At 44.7% G+C, this 20,038-nt stretch overlaps 1 protein-coding gene across 1 annotated transcript in view; it reads left to right on the forward strand.

Moving 5' to 3' along the window:
* Positions 1-19,894, forward strand: part of LOC133617375 (cyclic nucleotide-gated channel alpha-3-like) — a 32,681-nt gene extending 12,787 nt beyond the window's left edge. The window contains exons 5-8 of the mRNA XM_061977321.1: positions 16,748-16,948; positions 17,296-17,397; positions 17,476-17,582; positions 17,659-19,894. Of these exons, the coding sequence (XP_061833305.1) occupies positions 16,748-16,948; positions 17,296-17,397; positions 17,476-17,582; positions 17,659-19,007 (1,759 nt within the window). The 3' untranslated portion in view covers positions 19,008-19,894. The remainder of the gene's footprint in view (positions 1-16,747; positions 16,949-17,295; positions 17,398-17,475; positions 17,583-17,658) is intronic.
* Positions 19,895-20,038: the final 144 nt, after the last annotated feature.

A 20,038-nucleotide genomic window follows, 5' to 3' on the forward strand; every position in this document is an offset into this window, starting at 1 on the left:
GTCACAAAAAACATTCATGAAATTTGGTTCTTTTATGAATTTATTATGAATCTACTGAAAATGTGACCAAATCTGCAAAACCTCCGGGCTGATTATTTTAGGTTGTCCTGAAGAATTTGGAGGTAATCCTCTGTGACAGGTGTGTGTCGCAGGGTTCTTGTCAGGACCGATAGACGGGGCCAGGCGGGTTGCCAAGGTTACAATGTTTTATTTTCGATATCACAAAGTCTTTTCTCATCTTTGCTTCTCTCCCAAAAGTCTTTCCTCTTTCCCTTTCTGGCTTTTCAGCTCCCCTCCTGCGGTCACCAACACTGCTAATAAAGAGACAGGTGATTAGATAACTCGTTCCAGCTGAGATATCCACTCACCTGCCATCTGCTTCACAGCCGGCTCCTGCACATGGCACGCCCGCAGGTGACGCGTGGACCACGCCCCTTCCACATGCCTCCACCACCAGTCTCAGGCCGGTGTTGTGCCGGAAAACGCACCCCTGCCATAATATGCACCCCCTGACGCGGGAGCGCGCTTACGTCACTCGATTGCATCACTCGTCTCGAAAAGTATATCTAACTCGGCTGTTGGCTGAAATAGCCTATTTTAAATCGCCTCTTTCGGCATAAAAAAGTACATAAAGTGAAATAATCCAAGTTTTCTTTAATTGTGCTTTACTTGTGGATGAATTAAAAATTGTGAGCATTTAATGATTTCGCCGTCATTCAAGTGGCTGAAATCGCCTCTTTCGGCATAAAAAAGTACATAAAGTGAAATAATCCAAGTTTACTTTAATTGTGCTTTACTTGTGGATGAATTAAAAATTGTGAGCATTTAATGATTTCGCCGTCATTAGATCAGATAAGGCGAAAACAACCAATTAATATTGGAATATTTGCTGTCCCGAAAATGTAGTATTGTCTACCAAATGACAGCTATACTGTAAAGAATGTGTACACCAAAGTAAACCTCTATATGTACTTTTTTAGAGACATCAAGAAGGACGAATGTTTGCTGCTTCATTCGACGTGTTGTCGTGATCCAATACTCGTATTTTAAAAATATGACATTTTCTTTAACTTTAAGGAGCTTATGGGTGGATTGATGAATAAATAAATGAATGCATCTGATGTCTACCTTTGATTTGGTTTTAAGAAGTTTCAAATTGAACATTCACAAATAACGTTACCAAAAGTACCCGAAGTACCAGAGGCGGAGTTATGGGGGGGTGCATTTCCCACCTGCCATAAAATGCACCCCCCATCTATCTCTGGTTAGGAAGGTCCTAGAGACATGAAACTCACCCTGGTTACTCATCATAGCCCCCCCGGTATACACTGAAAACCATGTGATGATCGGACTACCAGAAGTGGAGTTATGGGGGGGGGGTGCAAAATGCACCCCCCATCTATCTCTGGCTAGGAAGGTCCTAGAGACATGGAACTCACTCTGGTTACTCATCGTAGCCCCCCAGGTATACACTGAAAACCATGTGAAAATTGGACTACCAGAAGTGGAGTTATGGGGGGGTGCATTTCCCACCTGCCACAGAATGCACCCCCCATCTATCTCTGGCTAGGAATGTCCTAGAGACATGAAACTCACCCTGGTTACTCATCATAGCCCCCCAGGTATACACTGAAAACCATGTGATGATCGGACTACCAGAACTGGAGTTATGGGGGGGTGCATTTCCCACCTGCCATAAAATGCACCCCCCATCTATCTCTGGCTAGGAAGGTCCTAGAGACATGAAACTCACCCTGGTTACTCATCATAGCCCCCCCGGTATACACTGAAAACCATGTGATGATCGGACTACCAGAACTGGAGTTATGGGGGGGTGCATTTCCCACCTGCCATAAAATGCACCCCCCATCTATCTCTGGCTAGGAAGGTCCTAGAGACATGGAACTCACTCTGGTGACTCATCGTAGCCCCCCAGGTATACACTGAAAACCATGTGAAAATTGGACTACCAGAACTGGAGTTATGGGGGGGGTGCATTTCCCACCTGCCATAAAATGCACCCCCATCTATCTCTGGCTAGGAAGGTCCTAGAGACATGGAACTCACTCTGGTTACTCATCGTAGCCCCCCAGGTATACACTGAAAACCATGTGATGATCGGACTACCAGAACTGGAGTTATGGGGGGGGGGTGCATTTCCCACCTGCCATAAAATGCACCCCCCATCTATCTCTGGCTAGGAAGGTCCTAGAGACATGGAACTCACTCTGGTTACTCATCGTAGCCCCCCGGGTATACACTGAAAACCATGTGAAAATTGGACTACCAGAACTGGAGTTATGGGGGGGTGCATTTCCCACCTGCCATAAAATGCACCCCCCATCTATCTCTGGCTAGGAAGGTCCTAGAGACATGAAACTCACCCTGGTTACTAATCATAGCCCCCCCGGTATACACTGAAAACCATGTGAAAATTGGACTACCAGAACTGGAGTTATGGGGGGGTGCATTTCCCACCTGCCATAAAATGCACCCCCCATCTATCTCTGGCTAGGAAGGTCCTAGAGACATGAAACTCACCCTGGTTACTCATCATAGCCCCCCAGGTATACACTGAAAACCATGTGAAAATTGGACTACCAGAACTGGAGTTATGGGGGGGTGCATTTCCCACCTGCCATAAAATGCACCCCCCATCTATCTCTGGCTAGGAAGGTCCTAGAGACATGAAACTCACCCTGGTTACTCATCGTAGCCCTTTCCTTGCAGTGGGGGGGATATTGCTGTTCTAAAAATGTCTATATATGTGTGTATACATATATATATATATATATTACACACACGCACACACACACTGCTGTGTCAATCCAAATTAATTAATTAATTAATTACTTCATGTTTGAGCTGTTTTAAATCCCATGCCCTGTTTTAAATCCCATGCCCTTCAGTTGGAATGACAGGGGAATGGGTAAATCATTATAGAGGAATGTACAGCACTGTATCCAAATGCTTAGTTCTAAACTGAAATTGCCCATAACCTTGGTACAAGACACTATGTTGTACCAATTTATAAATGCTGGATATTCTGGAATTATTTAAGTAACATTAATAGTGCATGTGTGGAAGGGGTCCTCTGGGTCCTACTGTCTCACTCTCTTTTAACCCTCTATGTCAGGGTTCCCCAAACTTTTTGACTCGGGGGCCGCATTGGGTTAAAAAAATTTGGCCGGGGGCCAGGCTGTATATATATATATATATATATATATATATATATATATATATATATATATATATATATATATATATATATATGTATGTATATATTCATATATACATTGTCTTTATAATCAGTTTTGTCATTTAACATCAATTAACATTGATGTTCATCAACATTTAACATTGTCACGTTATCTATGGGAAAATTCATTTTTAGACAATATGATTTGCCTGAGCAGCTAGGAGACACCAAGAGTAACAAGCGGTAGAAAATGGATTAGAAAAGAAAGATTTAAAAAAAATAAAATTAAAAAATTAAAAATTAAAAATTAAAACTTTTTGTTTAACTTCTGACTTCCTGTGGGCCGGATTTTGGATGCTGGGGGGCCGGATCCGGCCCGTGGACCGTAGTTTGGGGACCCCTGCTCCAGGTAATACAAGACAGTCTTGATTTTAAGAATTTGAAAATTGGTTGACTGCTTAACATATTGCTTTACTTTAACACATTTAAAAACAGATTTTTTCTCGGTAAATGATGACGTATTTCAAATGAGGTTTGCCACTAACATTTTTAAACCATAAAAAATATTGATGGCACAGATTAAATCAAATAATCAGGACAGCTTAATACAATTACATATTACTGGAGTTTATTTTAATTTCAGCAAGATATTTGAAGAAATTCGAGACTGAATATTGATGCATACTCTTTTTTCGGAACAGATGATCCCAGCAAGGTCTGTCACAGCTGTGGGATGGAGGAGAGCGATAACCCTCAATGGGTACGTTTTCACTGTGCAATACAGTCAGGCTGTGAAATAGCAGGGCGTAGATAACATCATTATTGTAGTAAAATGGAAAATGTATTTTGGTGACAATGCATAATGCGTATGAGTTCAAACAGTGTACCTTCTGTTTTAATGTGTTTGTGTACAAATAGGTTGAATGATAAAGAGGTAAAAAAATAAAAAATTGTAATAAGCCCTACAAATGTTAGTGAAACCAACAAATACAGAACAGTTTACTTAACTCTTCCATGACCTACTCCCTCATTTCATACAGAAGCTGGAAAAAGGTCTCAGTCCATTTCATGTGTAGTATGAGCAAGTGGATTCTGTGGCTGTGAAGTCTCGATATGGAGCTGTAACAGTGATAATGATGAATTATTTAAATTCGGAATTTATATACATTTAATGGCCCAACTTATCTGCCTCCTCACCTACATCCTCCTCCCCCACCTTAGATCTGCTGTGACATCTGTGATAGGTGGTTTCACCATGAGTGTGTCCTGAGGCCAGATGTGGATGGGGATTACCTGTGCCCTGCGTGTTCATGATGAGGGGAGTGTTGGAAGTATTAAACTATATTTATGTTATCCCCTTCTGCCCAATATATAATAATATTTCTGTTTATAGATGTATAGTTTTTTATGAGGAGTTACATTTTATTACCAAAAAGTGTTCTTGTCTTTGTGTTCACTTTATTTGACGTTTGACTTTGAATATTGTATATATAAATTATTTAACTATTGGTGGATTTTGTTATTTGTTTGTATTAAAATAACTTGCATTATACCTTGTTTGATAAGAAATTATATTTCTTCTCCTCTGACCTGAAAAAACCTATTTAATTACAAGACTGGTTTCAGATTATATTATCGTAATACCGATGTATTTATGATGTTTGGTGTGACAGGGACTTTATCTCTATTGTGAGGTAAACTTTGTTAGAGAAGTCCCATGTACCAAGAGCTGGGGACACTGTACATACCAAGAAAAACATAGGGGGTGCATTCTCAGGCAGCTGGCCTGAACGTCCTGCCTGAAAATGCAAATAACTCCACCTCTGGAGGTCCAATTTTCACATGGTTTTCAGTGTACACCGGGGGGGCTATGATGAGTAACCAGGGTGAGTTTCATGTCTCTAGGACCTTCCTAGCCAGAGATAGATGGGGGGTGCATTTTATGGCAGGTGGGAAATGCACCCCCCCCATAACTCCAGTTCTGGTAGTCCGATCATCACATGGTTTTCAGTGTATACCGGGGGGGCTATGATGAGTAACCAGGGTGAGTTTCATGTCTCTAGGACCTTCCTAGCCAGAGATAGATGGGGGGTGCATTTTATGGCAGGTGGGAAATGCACCCCCCCCCCATAACTCCAGTTCTGGTAGTCCGATCATCACATGGTTTTCAGTGTATACCGGGGGGGCTATGATGAGTAACCAGGGTGAGTTTCATGTCTCTAGGACATTCCTAGCCAGAGATAGATGGGGGGTGCATTCTGTGGCAGGTGGGAAATGCACCCCCCCATAACTCCACTTCTGGTAGTCCAATTTTCACATGGTTTTCAGTGTATACCCGGGGGGCTACGATGAGTAACCAGAGTGAGTTCCATGTCTCTAGGACCTTCCTAGCCAGAGATAGATGGGGGGTGCATTTTGCACCCCCCCATAACTCCAGTTCTGGTAGTCCAATTTTCACATGGTTTTCAGTGTATACCTGGGGGGCTACGATGAGTAACCAGGGTGAGTTTCATGTCTCTAGGACCTTCCTAGCCAGAGATAGATGGGGGGTGCATTCTGTGGCAGGTGGGAAATGCACCCCCCCATAACTCCACTTCTGGTAGTCCAATTTTCACATGGTTTTCAGTGTATACCCGGGGGGCTACGATGAGTAACCAGAGTGAGTTCCATGTCTCTAGGACCTTCCTAGCCAGAGATAGATGGGGGGTGCATTTTATGGCAGGTGGGAAATGCACCCCCCCCCATAACTCCAGTTCTGGTAGTCCAATTTTCACATGGTTTTCAGTGTATACCTGGGGGGCTATGATGAGTAACCAGGGTGAGTTCCATGTCTCTAGGACCTTCCTAGCCAGAGATAGATGGGGGGTGCATTTTATGGCAGGTGGGAAATGCACCCCCCCCCATAACTCCAGTTCTGGTAGTCCGATCATCACATGGTTTTCAGTGTATACCGGGGGGGCTACGATGAGTAACCAGGGTGAGTTTCATGTCTCTAGGACCTTCCTAGCCAGAGATAGATGGGGGTGCATTTTATGGCAGGTGGGAAATGCACCCCCCCATAACTCCACTTCTGGTAGTCCAATTTTCACATGGTTTTCAGTGTATACCCGGGGGGCTATGATGAGTAACCAGAGTGAGTTCCATGTCTCTAGGACCTTCCTAGCCAGAGATAGATGGGGGTGCATTTTATGGCAGGTGGGAAATGCACCCCCCCCCCATAACTCCAGTTCTGGTAGTCCAATTTTCACATGGTTTTCAGTGTATACCTGGGGGGCTACGATGAGTAACCAGAGTGAGTTCCATGTCTCTAGGACCTTCCTAGCCAGAGATAGATGGGGGGTGCATTTTATGGCAGGTGGGAAATGCACCCCCCCATAACTCCAGTTCTGGTAGTCCGATCATCACATGGTTTTCAGTGTATACCGGGGGGGCTATGATGAGTAACCAGGGTGAGTTTCATGTCTCTAGGACCTTCCTAGCCAGAGATAGATGGGGGGGTGCATTTTATGGCAGGTGGGAAATGCACCCCCCCCATAACTCCAGTTCTGGTAGTCCAATTTTCACATGGTTTTCAGTGTATACCTGGGGGGCTACGATGAGTAACCAGAGTGAGTTCCATGTCTCTAGGACCTTCCTAGCCAGAGATAGATGGGGGGTGCATTTTATGGCAGGTGGGAAATGCACCCCCCCATAACTCCAGTTCTGGTAGTCTGATCATCACATGGTTTTCAGTGTATACCTGGGGGGCTATGATGAGTAACCAGGGTGAGTTTCATGTCTCTAGGACATTCCTAGCCAGAGATAGATGGGGGGTGCATTCTGTGGCAGGTGGGAAATGCACCCCCCCATAACTCCACTTCTGGTAGTCCAATTTTCACATGGTTTTCAGTGTATACCGGGGGGGCTACGATGAGTAACCAGAGTGAGTTCCATGTCTCTAGGACCTTCCTAGCCAGAGATAGATGGGGGGTGCATTTTGCACCCCCCCCATAACTCCACTTCTGGTAGTCCGATCATCACATGGTTTTCAGTGTATACCGGGGGGGCTATGATGAGTAACCAGGGTGAGTTTCATGTCTCTAGGACCTTCCTAACCAGAGATAGATGGGGGGTGCATTTTATGGCAGGTGGGAAATGCACCCCCCCATAACTCCGCCTCTGGTACTTCGGGTACTTTTGGTAACGTTATTTGTGAATGTTCAATTTGAAACTTCTTAAAACCAAATCAAAGGTAGACATCAGATGCATTCATTTATTTATTCATCAATCCACCCATAAGCTCCTTAAAGTTAAAGAAAATGTCATATTTTTAAAATACGAGTATTGGATCACGACAACACGTCGAATGAAGCAGCAAACATTCGTCCTTCTTGATGTCTCTAAAAAAGTACATATAGAGGTTTACTTTGGTGTACACATTCTTTACAGTATAGCTGTCATTTGGTAGACAATACTACATTTTCGGGACAGCAAATATTCCAATATTAATTGGTTGTTTTCGCCTTATCTGATCTAATGACGGCGAAATCATTAAATGCTCACAATTTTTAATTCATCCACAAGTAAAGCACAATTAAAGTAAACTTGGATTATTTCACTTTATGTACTTTTTTATGCCGAAAGAGGCGATTTCAGCCACTTGAATGACGGCGAAATCATTAAATGCTCACAATTTTTAATTCATCCACAAGTAAAGCACAATTAAAGAAAACTTGGATTATTTCACTTTATGTACTTTTTTATGCCGAAAGAGGCGATTTAAAATAGGCTATTTCAGCCAACAGCCGAGCCCGCGTCAGGGGGTGCATATTATGGCAGGGGTGCGTTTTCCGGCACAACAGGCCGGGCAGCCGTCCGGCCGCGCCAACTCCCCCGCTCCCGTAGAGGGCCGCGAGAGGAAGTCGGCCACGGCCATCTGGGCCCCGGTCTGTGGACCACCTGGAAGTTGTAGGGTTGCAACGCGAGGTACCACCGGGTGATCCTCGCGTTGGCATCCTTCATGCGGTGGAGCCATTGGAGCGGTTTGTGGTCCGAGCAGAGGCTAAAGGCGCGCCCCAACAGGTAGTACCGGAGGGCCCCAACCGCCCACCGGATGGCAAGGCACTCCCTCTCTACTGTGCTGTACCTCGCCTCCCGGTCCAAGAGTTTTCGACTTATGTACAGGACAGGGCGGTCGACGCCCCCCACTCGCTGGGACAGCACCGCCCCCAGGCCCCTGCATGACGCGTCCGCCTGCAGACAGAAGGGGATGGCAAAGTTAGGCATGCACAGCACCGGCTCCTCGCAGAGTGCTTTCTTTACCTTCTCAAACACCCGCTGGCACTGCTCCATCCACTGGACCAGATCTGGAGCCCCTTTTCGGGTGAGGTCAGTCAGTGGGCTGGTCAGGTCTGCAAACCGGGGAATGAACCGGTGGTAGTAGCCTGCCAGCCCCAAAAACTGCCTCACCTCTTTTTTTTTCTTGGGAGGTGGACAGGCTGCGATAGCCGCTGTCTTGTCCATCTGAACCCCCCCCCAAGTGGTACCCCAGATACTGTACCTCCCTCCGGCCAACTGAGCACTTTGCCGGGTTGGCGGTGAGCCCCGCCCGCCTCAGGGACTCGAGCACCGCTCCCACCCACCGCATATGTTCTTCCCAGCTGCCACTCAGGATGATGACGTCATCCAAATAGGCCGCCGCGTATGCCGCGTGAGGGCGCAGCTCTCGGTCCATGAGGCGCTGGAACGTGGCGGGCGCACCGAACAAACCAAACGGAAGTGTCACGAACTGGTATAAACCTTCCGGAGTGGAGAAGGCCGTTTTTCTCGGGCCTCTGGTGATAAGGGAATCTGCCAGTAGCCCTTGGTTAAATCCAGTGTCGTGAAAAAACGAGCAGTGCCTAGCCGATCCAGGACCTTGTCATCCCGTTGCATTTGGTACGCGTCGAAATGTGATATTTCATTCACCTTGCGGTAATCCTTCTTCCCTACCAAACGATGGGGCTGCACCACACACTGTGGGATTCTTCTATTACACCCAACTCCAGCATGGATTTTAATTCTTCCCGAACTACTTTGCACTTGCGTTCGGGGAGCCTGTATGGCCGAGATCGCACCGTATCTCGGCTGGTCTTAATATGATGTTGAATGAGGTTCGTGCGGCCGGGCCGAGAGGAGAACACATCAGAAAAGCGCCGCTGCAGCTTAGCAACATCCACTTTCTGCGCTAACGTGAGCTGGTTGTCACAGGGCAGATCCCTCACTACCGTCACCATGGAAACAGGCTCCGCCTCCCTCCATGCCTTCAGTAGGTTTAGATTAGAGATGCCGATAAATGCGTTAAAATGTAATATCGGAAATTATCGGTATCATTTTTTTTATTATCGGTATGGTATGATTAAATCAACATAAAAAACACAAGATGCACTTACAATTAGTGCACCAACCCAAAAAACCTTCCTCCCCCATTCATCCACTCATTCACACAAAACGGTTGTTTCTTTCTGTTATTAATATTCTGGTTCCAAAATTATATATCAATACAGTCTGCAAGGGATACAGTCCGTAAGCACACATGATTGTGCGTGCTGCTGGTGGTCCACTAATAGTTCTAACCTTTAACAGTTAATTTGATTAATTTTCATTAATTACTAGTTTCAATGTAACTGTTTTTATATTGTTTTACTTTCTTTTTTATTCAAGAAAATGTTTTTAATTTATTTATCTTATTTTATTTTTTATTTTTTTTAAAGTACCTTATCTTCACCATACCTGGTTGTCTAAATTAGGCATAATAATGTGTTAATTCCACAATTGTATATATCGGTTGATATCGGTATCGGTTGATATCGGTATCGGTAATTAAAGAGTTGGACAATATCGGAATATCGGACATCAGCAAAAAGCCATTGTCGGACATCCCTAGTTTAGATGCTAATAAATTTGTGTGCCTCCACCCCGGTCCGAGCGCCGAACCTCGTAGTCATACTTGCCAACCTTGAGACCTCTGATTTCGGGAGGTGTGGGGTGGGGGGAGGGGGCGTGGTCGGGGGTGGGGCGGGGGGCGTGGTTAAGATATATATATATACATATATATATATATATATATATATATATATACATATATATATATATATATATATATATGTATATATATATATATATATATATATATATAAGAAATACTTGACTTTCAGTGAATTCTAGTTATATATATATATATATATATATATATATAAATAAATAAATAAAAGAAATACTTGAATTTCAGTGTTAATTTATTTACATATATACACACACATAACACTCTACTCATTGTTGAGTTAAGGGTTGAATTGTCCATCCTTGTTCTATTCTCTGTCACTATTTCAGAACACACACATTATACAAATATACATTATAAAATCAATAAGAATACGGGAGCTCTAATTTGGGAGTCTGAATTAGGATCAGAAGTTCCTATATAAACATTGCGTACTCACGTCGCCATTTTGTATTGATTACTGCAGCTGTGCACTGGATTCATTCACAAATACAAACTACAGCTCACAAACACTTTAGAGTTAGGCTCCACCATCAGAATGTGTACTTAAACTTATAAAGATCACATAGATATTATTCAGTGAGTTGATCACCAAAACTAACCTGTTATACAGGAGGAAAAAGCACACAGGACGTTTCAATTGTTCACAGACTGGTCGCTCTCATCAGAATGACAAGACACTTCCGGTCTGCAGGTGATAGCATTCAATTGGGAAGAAACTGCCTCCTACTGACCAATGTGAATACTGATAAATGTGTAATGACAGCTCCAAAAACGAATTCAAACCACAAAATAAAATAAATAAATCAACACAAGGTGGGTCACATATGCATGTACAGTAGATGGCAGTATTGTCCTGTTTAAAAGTGTCACAACATTGCTGTTTACGGCAGACGAACTGCTTTACGGTAGACAAAAACTTGACTGCTGTTGTTGTGTGTTGTTACCGCGCTGGTAGGACGTTAATGAAACTGCCTAACAATAAACCCACATAAGAAACCAAGAACTCGCCCTCGATCATTCTACAGTTATAACGTGATTGGGCAGGCATGCTGTTTATATTGTGGGAAAGCAGACGTGAGAACAGGCTGTCAACACGTCACTCAGGTCCGCATGGAGCTGGAGGGGGCGTGGCCTCCAGCTCCGCCTGAATTTCGGGAGAAAATTTGTCCCGGGAGGTTTTCGGGAGAGGCGCTGAATTTCGGGAGTCTCCCGGAAAATCCGGGAGGGTTGGCAAGTATGCTCGTAGTCCACATCACCCACTTGCCGTATGACCTCAAAAGGACATTGCCAGCGCGCAAGTAATTTGGAGCTGGAAGTTGGGAGCAATACAAGCACTTTTTCTCCCGGTGAAAATGTTCTTAGCCGAGTCCCCTTGTTATACGCGCGCTGCTGACATTCCTCGGCGCGGAGCAAATTCTCGCGTGACAAGTGCCCCACCATGTGGAGTTTTGCTCGCATGTCCATGACGTACTGAATTTCGTTTTTGCTGGAGCTCAGACCCTCCTCCCAGTTTTCCTTAATTATGTCCAGCACTGCGCGCGGCCTCCGGCCGTACAATAGCTCAAAAGGCGTAAAGCCTATGGAGGCCTGGGGTATCTCCCGCATCGCAAACATTAGGGGATCCAGCCATTTATCCCAATTTGGTTTGTCCTTGTGCGTAAACTTACGGATCATGGTTTTCAGCGTCTTGTATAACCGCTCCACCAGCCCGTCTGTTTGTGGGTGGTACACACCGGTGCGGACCGCTTTAATTCCCAGTAACCCGTATAGTTCCTTTATCGTGCGTGACATAAAGGACGTGCCCTGGTCAGTCAGAATGTCTTTCGGGATTCCGACTTGGGAGATGACCTGAAACAGAGCTTGCGCCACACTCTTGGCGGAGATGGAGCGCAGAGGCACTGCTTCAGGATAGCGCGTTGCGTAATCCACCAGGACTAACACAAAGCGATATCCCCGTGTGCTCGGGTGAAATGGTCCGATGAGGTCCATCCCAATTCTCTCGAATGGGACCTCCATAAGCGGCAATGGGCGCAAGGGCGCCTCCGGGATGGCCGCTGGATTCACCAGCTGGCAGTCTGGCCAGGCAACGCACCAGCGGCGCACGTCTGCCCAAATGCCCGGCCAATAGAATCGGACCATGACCCGATTGAGTGTCTTATGGTAGCCCATGTGACCAGACATGAGATTAAAATGCGACGCCTGGAAAACCATTTCCCGGCGGCGTTTTGGCACCAACAACTGGGTGGAAGCCTCACCGGTTCCCGCGTCGCCACTGAGAACCACGCAGATACTCCCCTTTCCTAAACCCCGTGAACGCAACCCCACACATTGCGTCACTAGAAAATGAAATCCCGGCCAATTTGTCCCTAATATTATGGGATGCGTAAGGTGCGTGCTTACAGCAACCTTGACACTATGCTTTTGTCCCTGATACCAAATTTCAACTAGCACAATGGGATACGTGTGCACATCCCCATGAATACACCTTACTTTCCCCCGTGTCGCATGCCTCAGTGCCCCGAGTCGAACCAGGTTTTGGTGGATCATGGACTGTCTACAGCCCGAATGCACCATTGCCCGATATGTACTCCCTTGTACCCTTACCGGGACACAATACGTCTCCCCTGGATCGGGGGTGGGCGCTGGGGCACCGACAACCCGCATCACCTGTCCCACCTCCACCAGGGAGCAGTCTCGCCTCACGTGACCGGGTTGTCCGCATCCCCAGCACACCGGCCCTGGCGCTCGAGGTGCCGTCTGCGGGGGAAGCCCCCTCTCAGCAGCGCTGGTACCCTGAAACGAAGGAGCATAGGGAATGTTACAACCCCTCAAACCCCAACTTGATACTGCTGTTGGCTGGAATGGGTGTGGTGTGGTGTAGTGCGAGGTGGCCATGTCCGGGCCAGGAACCTGCTGGTGGGTCCAGGTCGCCCCCTCCGGTTACGCGAGTCGTCTCCGCGGGGCTGGGATGGGCCGTTCTTCCGCTCGTGGCGCTGAGGTGGGTTTTTCGGAAGTCTTCAACTCCCGGTGGACTGCCAGGTGGTCCTCGGCCAGGACCACTGCGGCCATCAGGTCCCGCGGACAGTGGTACCGCACCCACGCTGCCGTCCTGGAGGGGATGGCGTCGAGGAACTGCTCCAGGAGGATCCGCTCGAATATCCTGCTCTCTTCCAGCTGTGGTTCGAGCCACCGGGTGGCCACGTTTTGGAGCTGCTGCGGCAGCGCAAACGGGCGGTCCTCAGGATCCAGTCGCATCGCGCAGAACCGGCGTCGGTGGTCCTCCGGGTGACTCCCGACCCGGTCTAATATTGCACGGCGGAGGTTGGGGAAGTGCACCCGGGCTTCTGCTGGGAGACTATGCGCCGCCCGCTGCGCCTCCCCCGCCAGGAGCGGCAGCAGCTTCCCCCCACTCGGTGTCTGGCCATTCACATGCTGCTGCCGTGGCCTCTATGAGGTCGAGGAACAGCAGTGGGTCTTCGCCTTCCGTCATCCGCTGCATGTCTTTCCCGCCTTTGCGGCTCTTCCCGCCTGGCTCACCAGCACCTGCTGGATCTGGGTCTGCTGGCGGCCCGTCTCCATCTGTTGCTGGCTGGCCGCTGACACCTCCGCCAACACTCTTCCGAGCGTATAGTGGGGTTGGGGTTGACATCTCTTCCTCAGTCCTTGCTTTGTTGGGCGCCAAATGTGACAGGTGTGTGTCGCAGGGTTCTTGTCAGGACCGATAGATGGGGCCAGGCGGGTTGCCAAGGTTACAATGTTTTATTTTTGATATCACATTCATAGGTTGATTGGCAACACTAAATTGGCCCTAGTGTGTGAATGTTGTTTGTCTATCTGTGTTGGCCCTGCGATGAGGTGGCGACTTGTCCAGGGTGTACCCCGTCTTCCGCCCGATTGTAGCTGAGATAGGCTCCAGCGCCCCCCGCTATCCCGAAGGGAATAAGCGGTAGAAAATGGATGGATGGATGGACATTCTTTTCTCTTTCCTTTTCTGGCTTTTCAGCTCCCCACCTGCGGTCACCAACGCTGCTAATAAAGAAACAGGTGATTAGATAACTCGTTCCAGCTGAGATATCCACTCACCTGCCATCTGCTTCACAGCCGGCTCCTGCACATGCCCCGCCCGCAGGTGACGCGTGGACCACGCCCCTTCCACATCCTCCTTTTTCATTGTCCCATTTATCTCTGTAAAGCACCAGTTCCGTTGGCAGCAAATCAGGCCCAGAGCATAATACTACCACCACCATGCCTGACGGTAGGGTGGTGTAGTGGGGATTAAAGGCCTCACCTTTTCTCCTCCAAACATATTGCTGGGTATTGTGGCCAAACAGCTCAATTTTTGTTTCATCTGATCACAGAGTTACACTTAATTTTGTCCATGTAATGTCAGATGAAACACAAATTAAGCAGTTTGGCCACAGTACCCAGCAATATGTTTGGAGGAGAAAAGGTGAGGCCTTTAATCCCAGGAACGCCATTTAGTTTGGTCACATTTTCAGTAGACCCATAATAAATTCATAAAATAACCAAATGTCATCAATGTTTTTTGTGACAAACAAGTATGTGCTCCAATCACTCTATCACAAAAAAATAACAGTTTTGGAAATTATTGGAAACTCAAGACAGCCATGACATTTTGTTCTTTACAAGTGTATGTCAACTTTTGACCACGACTGTATCACAAGTGTCTAACTGAATAGACAAGCGTTTTGTCAATAAAACATCCCTAACCAACACATTTTACACAGAATTAGGCTATTTTCAGAAAGAAGTACGTCATGCCTGTATACAATATCACAACAAATGGCAATTATATGGTTATTGTCAGTACTATCAGAAAACAAAGAGTAAAACGAACTACAACCAATGCTAGCAAAGGTTATACTGGTGAAAATAAGTAGAGAATGCTTAGCCGCCTAATGCACGCCCAAAACTAAAGAGGAGACATTTTACCAAGGTACGCCTATAGACCCAAAGGCCACATCTGGCCTTCTTATCATTTTAAAAGCCTGGAAATAATACATTCAATACAGTACTTTCTGTTCTTACTCAAATGTATTCTTTCTTTACATTTTGACCGAAAAAACTGAGGGCTGTCAAAAAGAACTAGTTAAATGATGCGATTAATCACAAAAATTACTGCATCAATAATGTGTATACGCAGTAATTGCATTTGTGTAAAAATATTGGGGTCTTTTCTTGAGTTAATTTCAATTATGAAAGAAAGGAATAACCTGCAGTTAATCAATATTAATATGTTTGAAAAATACTAATTTCACAGCAGTAAACAAAAGCATAATACTTTTTGCATACCTTTTAAACTTTAATATGATCTAATATGCAACAAATATAACATATGTACAGTACAGGCCAAACACACCTTCTCTTTCAATACATTTTCTTTATTTTCATGACTTTACATTGTCGATTGTCACTGAAGGCATCAACACTATGAATGAACACGTGAAGTTATGTACTTAACAAAAAAAGGTGAAATAACTGAAAACATGTTTTATATTGTGGTTTCTTCAAAATAGTCACCCTTTGCTCTGATTACCGCTTTGCACACTCTTGGCATTCCCTCAATGAGCTTCAAGCACACCCGTGAAGTGAAAACCATTTCAGGTGACTACCTCTTGAAGCTCATCGAGAGAATGCCAAGAGTGTGCAAAGCGGTAAACAGAGCAAAGGGTCGCTATTTTGAAGAAACTAGAATATAAAATATGTTTTCAATTATTTCACCTTTTTTTGTTAAGTACATAACTCCACATTCACAGTTTTGATGCCTTCAGTGACAATCTACAATGTAAATAGTCATGAAAATAAAGAAAACACATTGAATGAAGAAAAGGTGTGTCCAAACTTTTGGCCTGTACTGTACATCATACATTCAGAAAATGTTTTGTTAAATGAAAAATAAATATTTAAATATCAGTCTGACTCATAATGTCAAAGCAAGTTCTCCATCAAATTGTACAATTATAAAAATGTCAGATTTTACGGTGAAAACCCACAGCTCCTTCACCAGAGCTTTAGCGTTTATTCTTATTTTTATTTACAGTCATAAACCGTAAAAACAACCATACATTTAACCATAAAAACATTGATACCAATGTTTCTTTCCCATTTACAGTAATATCCTGTAAAAAAAAAAAAACATACATTTTACGGTAAAGCTCCGGCAACTTAATTGCCATTTTTCACAGTGAAATTTAGATTTTTTTATTTTTTTTGCAATGAATTTACAAAAGTCTAACATTTTCGAATGTGTTGGCAATTCTGCAATAATATCATGAGGCAAATCATGATACATTTATTATCATATATTATTCACTGTTACAACCATTCTGAGGGCAGCCATAACTGCAATGTGGCCTCAATGGTTTCCATTGTAAATAGTAGGTGGGTAAATAGGACACGTTAAATCGTGTGTGCTGTTACAGTGCTCCCTTCAGGACACCAGAGCTATTGTAAAAACAAAACAACCTTACTATGCAGCTAATTATTACAACTTTCTTCTTCAGCAAACAAAACGACAAGAAAGAAGAACCCACAAAAGACAAGAAAGACGAGAAGAAGGAAGATCCAAAGAAAGATGACAAGGAAAAGAAAGACGAGAAGAAGGAAGATCCAAAGAAAGATGACAAGGAAAAGAAAGACGATAAAAAAGATGACAAGAAAGACGATAAAAAAGATGACAAGAAGGATGATAAAAAGGAAGAACAGTAGGTTACACAGGAATTTTTCTATTCTAGAAAATCTTATTCTATTCTGACCAATTTCAAAAATATAGCCTTAGCCAAACTGACTACGTTACTTCATTCAAGTGTTGTTAAAGTTTGTACAGTTAAAAAGTCTGATTTATCAAGTATAACATAACCTTTAACCTTGATATGTGTAACGGATACCAGATGGCATGTTCACTCACAAGGCGACTGAACAACAGGTTGACCTCCTAGAGCTTTTAGCTCAAAGCCGAGTGCAGCTGGGATAGGCTCCATTAGATTATCCAAAGAACGAAGGTAGTTCTGCTAAGTCATAAATATTAAAATGGTGATGGTTATTTCTTCAGAAAAGAGGTGTGGATCATGGACCCTGCCACGGATACATACTATTACTGGTTAGGCACTATCTCCATCCCGGTCTTCTATAATCTGATGTTCCTGGTGGCCAGGTCTGCACTGATTTCGCATGAAGTAATGAAGGTATAGTTTCAATTTCACAACTTATTCAATGTGTTGGTGCACTACAGGTCCTGCTTCAACGAGCTGCAGAACACTAACATAGTGTTGTGGATGGTGTTAGACTACGCCTCAGATGTCCTCTACTGTGCAGACACTTTTGTGCGAGCAAGAACAGGTTTGTGAACTTGGCTGATTGTCTGCAGTTCTTACAAGGGCCTTGATAGTAATAATCAAGCTCTGGTTTCTCATAGGTTTCTTGGAGCAAGGGCTGCTTGTTCGGGATCCAAAGGTACTGAAGGAAAAGTACATGAAAACACGCCAGTTCCAACTGGACATTGTATCCATGATTCCCACTGATGTTGTCTTTTTCCAAATTGGAGTCAACAATCCAGAATGGAGGTTCAATCGCCTCTTTAGGTTGGCTCGGCTTTTTGAATTTTTTGACAGAACTGAGACTCGCACCAACTTCCCAAATATTTTTCGAATTGGTAATCTTGTACTTTACATCATCATAATTATCCACTGGAATGCTTGCCTCTATTTTGCAATCTCCAAGGTTCTGGGATTTGGATCGGACACATGGGTTTATCCTGGAACAAAAAATGCTGAGTTCCAACGTCTCACCATGCAGTACATATACTGCTTCTATTGGTCCACATTGACCCTGACCACCATTGGGGAGACACCACCTCCAGTTCGTGACATCGAGTACTTCTTTGTTGTGGCCGACTTTCTCACTGGGGTTTTGATATTTGCTACAATTGTAGGCAATGTTGGTGCCATGATATCTAACATGAACGCCGCTCGTGTGGAGTTCCAGGCCAAGATAGATTCTATCAAGCAATACATGCAGTTTCGGAAGGTCACCAAAGACCTGGAAATCAGAGTGGTCAAGTGGTTCGATTACTTGTGGACGGAGAAGAAAACTTGCGATGAAAAGCAGGTGCTTAAAAACCTTCCAGATAAGCTCAAGGCCGAGATCGCCATCAACGTTCATCTGGAAACACTGAGTAAAGTACGCATTTTTCAAGACTGTGAGGCAGGTTTGCTTGTTGAGTTAGTCCTCAAATTGCAACCCCAAGTTTTTAGTCCGGGTGACTACATTTGTAAAAAGGGGGACATTGGAAGGGAAATGTACATTATTAAGGAAGGTAAGCTAGCGGTTGTGGCGGATGATGGGGTGACCCAGTTCGTGGTCCTTAGTGATGGCGCTTACTTTGGAGAGATCAGCATTTTGGGCATCAAGGGGAGTAAGGCTGGAAATCGAAGAACAGCCAACATTCGAAGTGTGGGCTACTCAGACCTATTTGCCTTATCTAAAGACGACCTGATGGAGGCGCTCACCGAGTACCCTGACGCTAAGAACGCTCTGGAAGAAAAAGGTCGGGCCATTCTGATGAAGGACAACCTCATAGATGAGTCACTTGTCACAGCGAGAGACGCCAAAGATTTAGAAGAAAAAGTGAACGGAGTTGAGGCTAGCTTGGATGTCATGACGCTCAAATTTAAAAAGCTGACAGGACATTACGAATCGTCTCAGCGCAAAATCAAACAACGACTTACTAATTTGACAAATCAAGTCACAATCCTCAGTCGCTGATGACTAGCATGCGATTGGGAATTGGTCTTCTTAGCAATTCTTCTTCAGATGGGTTCTGTCTTGGAGATAGTCATCTTCAGTTTGCTATGTTAATAAAGACTATCATTTTAATATGCACATGACAAGCTTGTTTTCTTAACTCGCTCGAGACAGATGGCCACCCCACACCGCCTGGGTTTTATCTGAGGTTTTTTTTCTCATTGTGGGAGAGTTTCCTTGCCCTCTGTCGCCAAGTGCTAGATCATGTGGGTTTCAGTTGGGTCTTTCATTTTGTTGGTCACGGCACAGGTCTGGGACCAGACAACTCTGCTCCTTTTGGAAGGTTGATCACTTGAGCAAAATGTGTGCTTGTGAAGTTTTGACATGTTCCAAATAAAAATTAAATTGAAACACGACACATTATGCAAACTATGTATTCTCATATGTATATGTACACACACATCTATGAATCATCAACATTTTCTGGGAGGGGCATCATACACTGCAAGTTCTTGCTACAGGGTGATCAACAAGACAGCCTGCAGCGTTTGCTTTGTTTAGTGCGCAAGAAGAGGTGAGAGTTGGGGCAGGACAACGCCGTGCTGGAGCAACCTTACTCACCTGACCTGGCACCACGTGATTTTTCTCCTCTTTTCCAAATTCAAAGGAGTCATCAAGAGGATCCGTTTTGGAGTGTCGGACAACATGAAGATTGCCGTGACAAAGGAGCTGCGGAGAATCCCTGAAAATTGTTCCACGTGTGAAGGTGTGGCAGCGAAGACTGGGGAAGTGCTAGACTCTAGGGTGGAAAGTTTACTTTGTATTTGAAATATATTTTAATTGACAAACTCAAATGTTGCCGTACTTCTGAGTGTGGATGTATTTAAGCACTCACATGACTAAAAGCAAGTAATGGCACAAATTGAACCTACTCAAGAGTTGAATGAACTCACTTAAATCAGTTTACTCTCTCAGGCTAAATCAACTCAAGAGTTTGCAGCGAAACCTAAGACTTTGCTGAACCACCTTTGTCAAAAAGGGAACAGGTGTTC

The sequence above is a fragment of the Nerophis lumbriciformis genome, linkage group LG01, assembly GCF_033978685.3.
Source record: "Nerophis lumbriciformis linkage group LG01, RoL_Nlum_v2.1, whole genome shotgun sequence".
NCBI classification, from domain to species: domain Eukaryota; kingdom Metazoa; phylum Chordata; class Actinopteri; order Syngnathiformes; family Syngnathidae; genus Nerophis; species Nerophis lumbriciformis.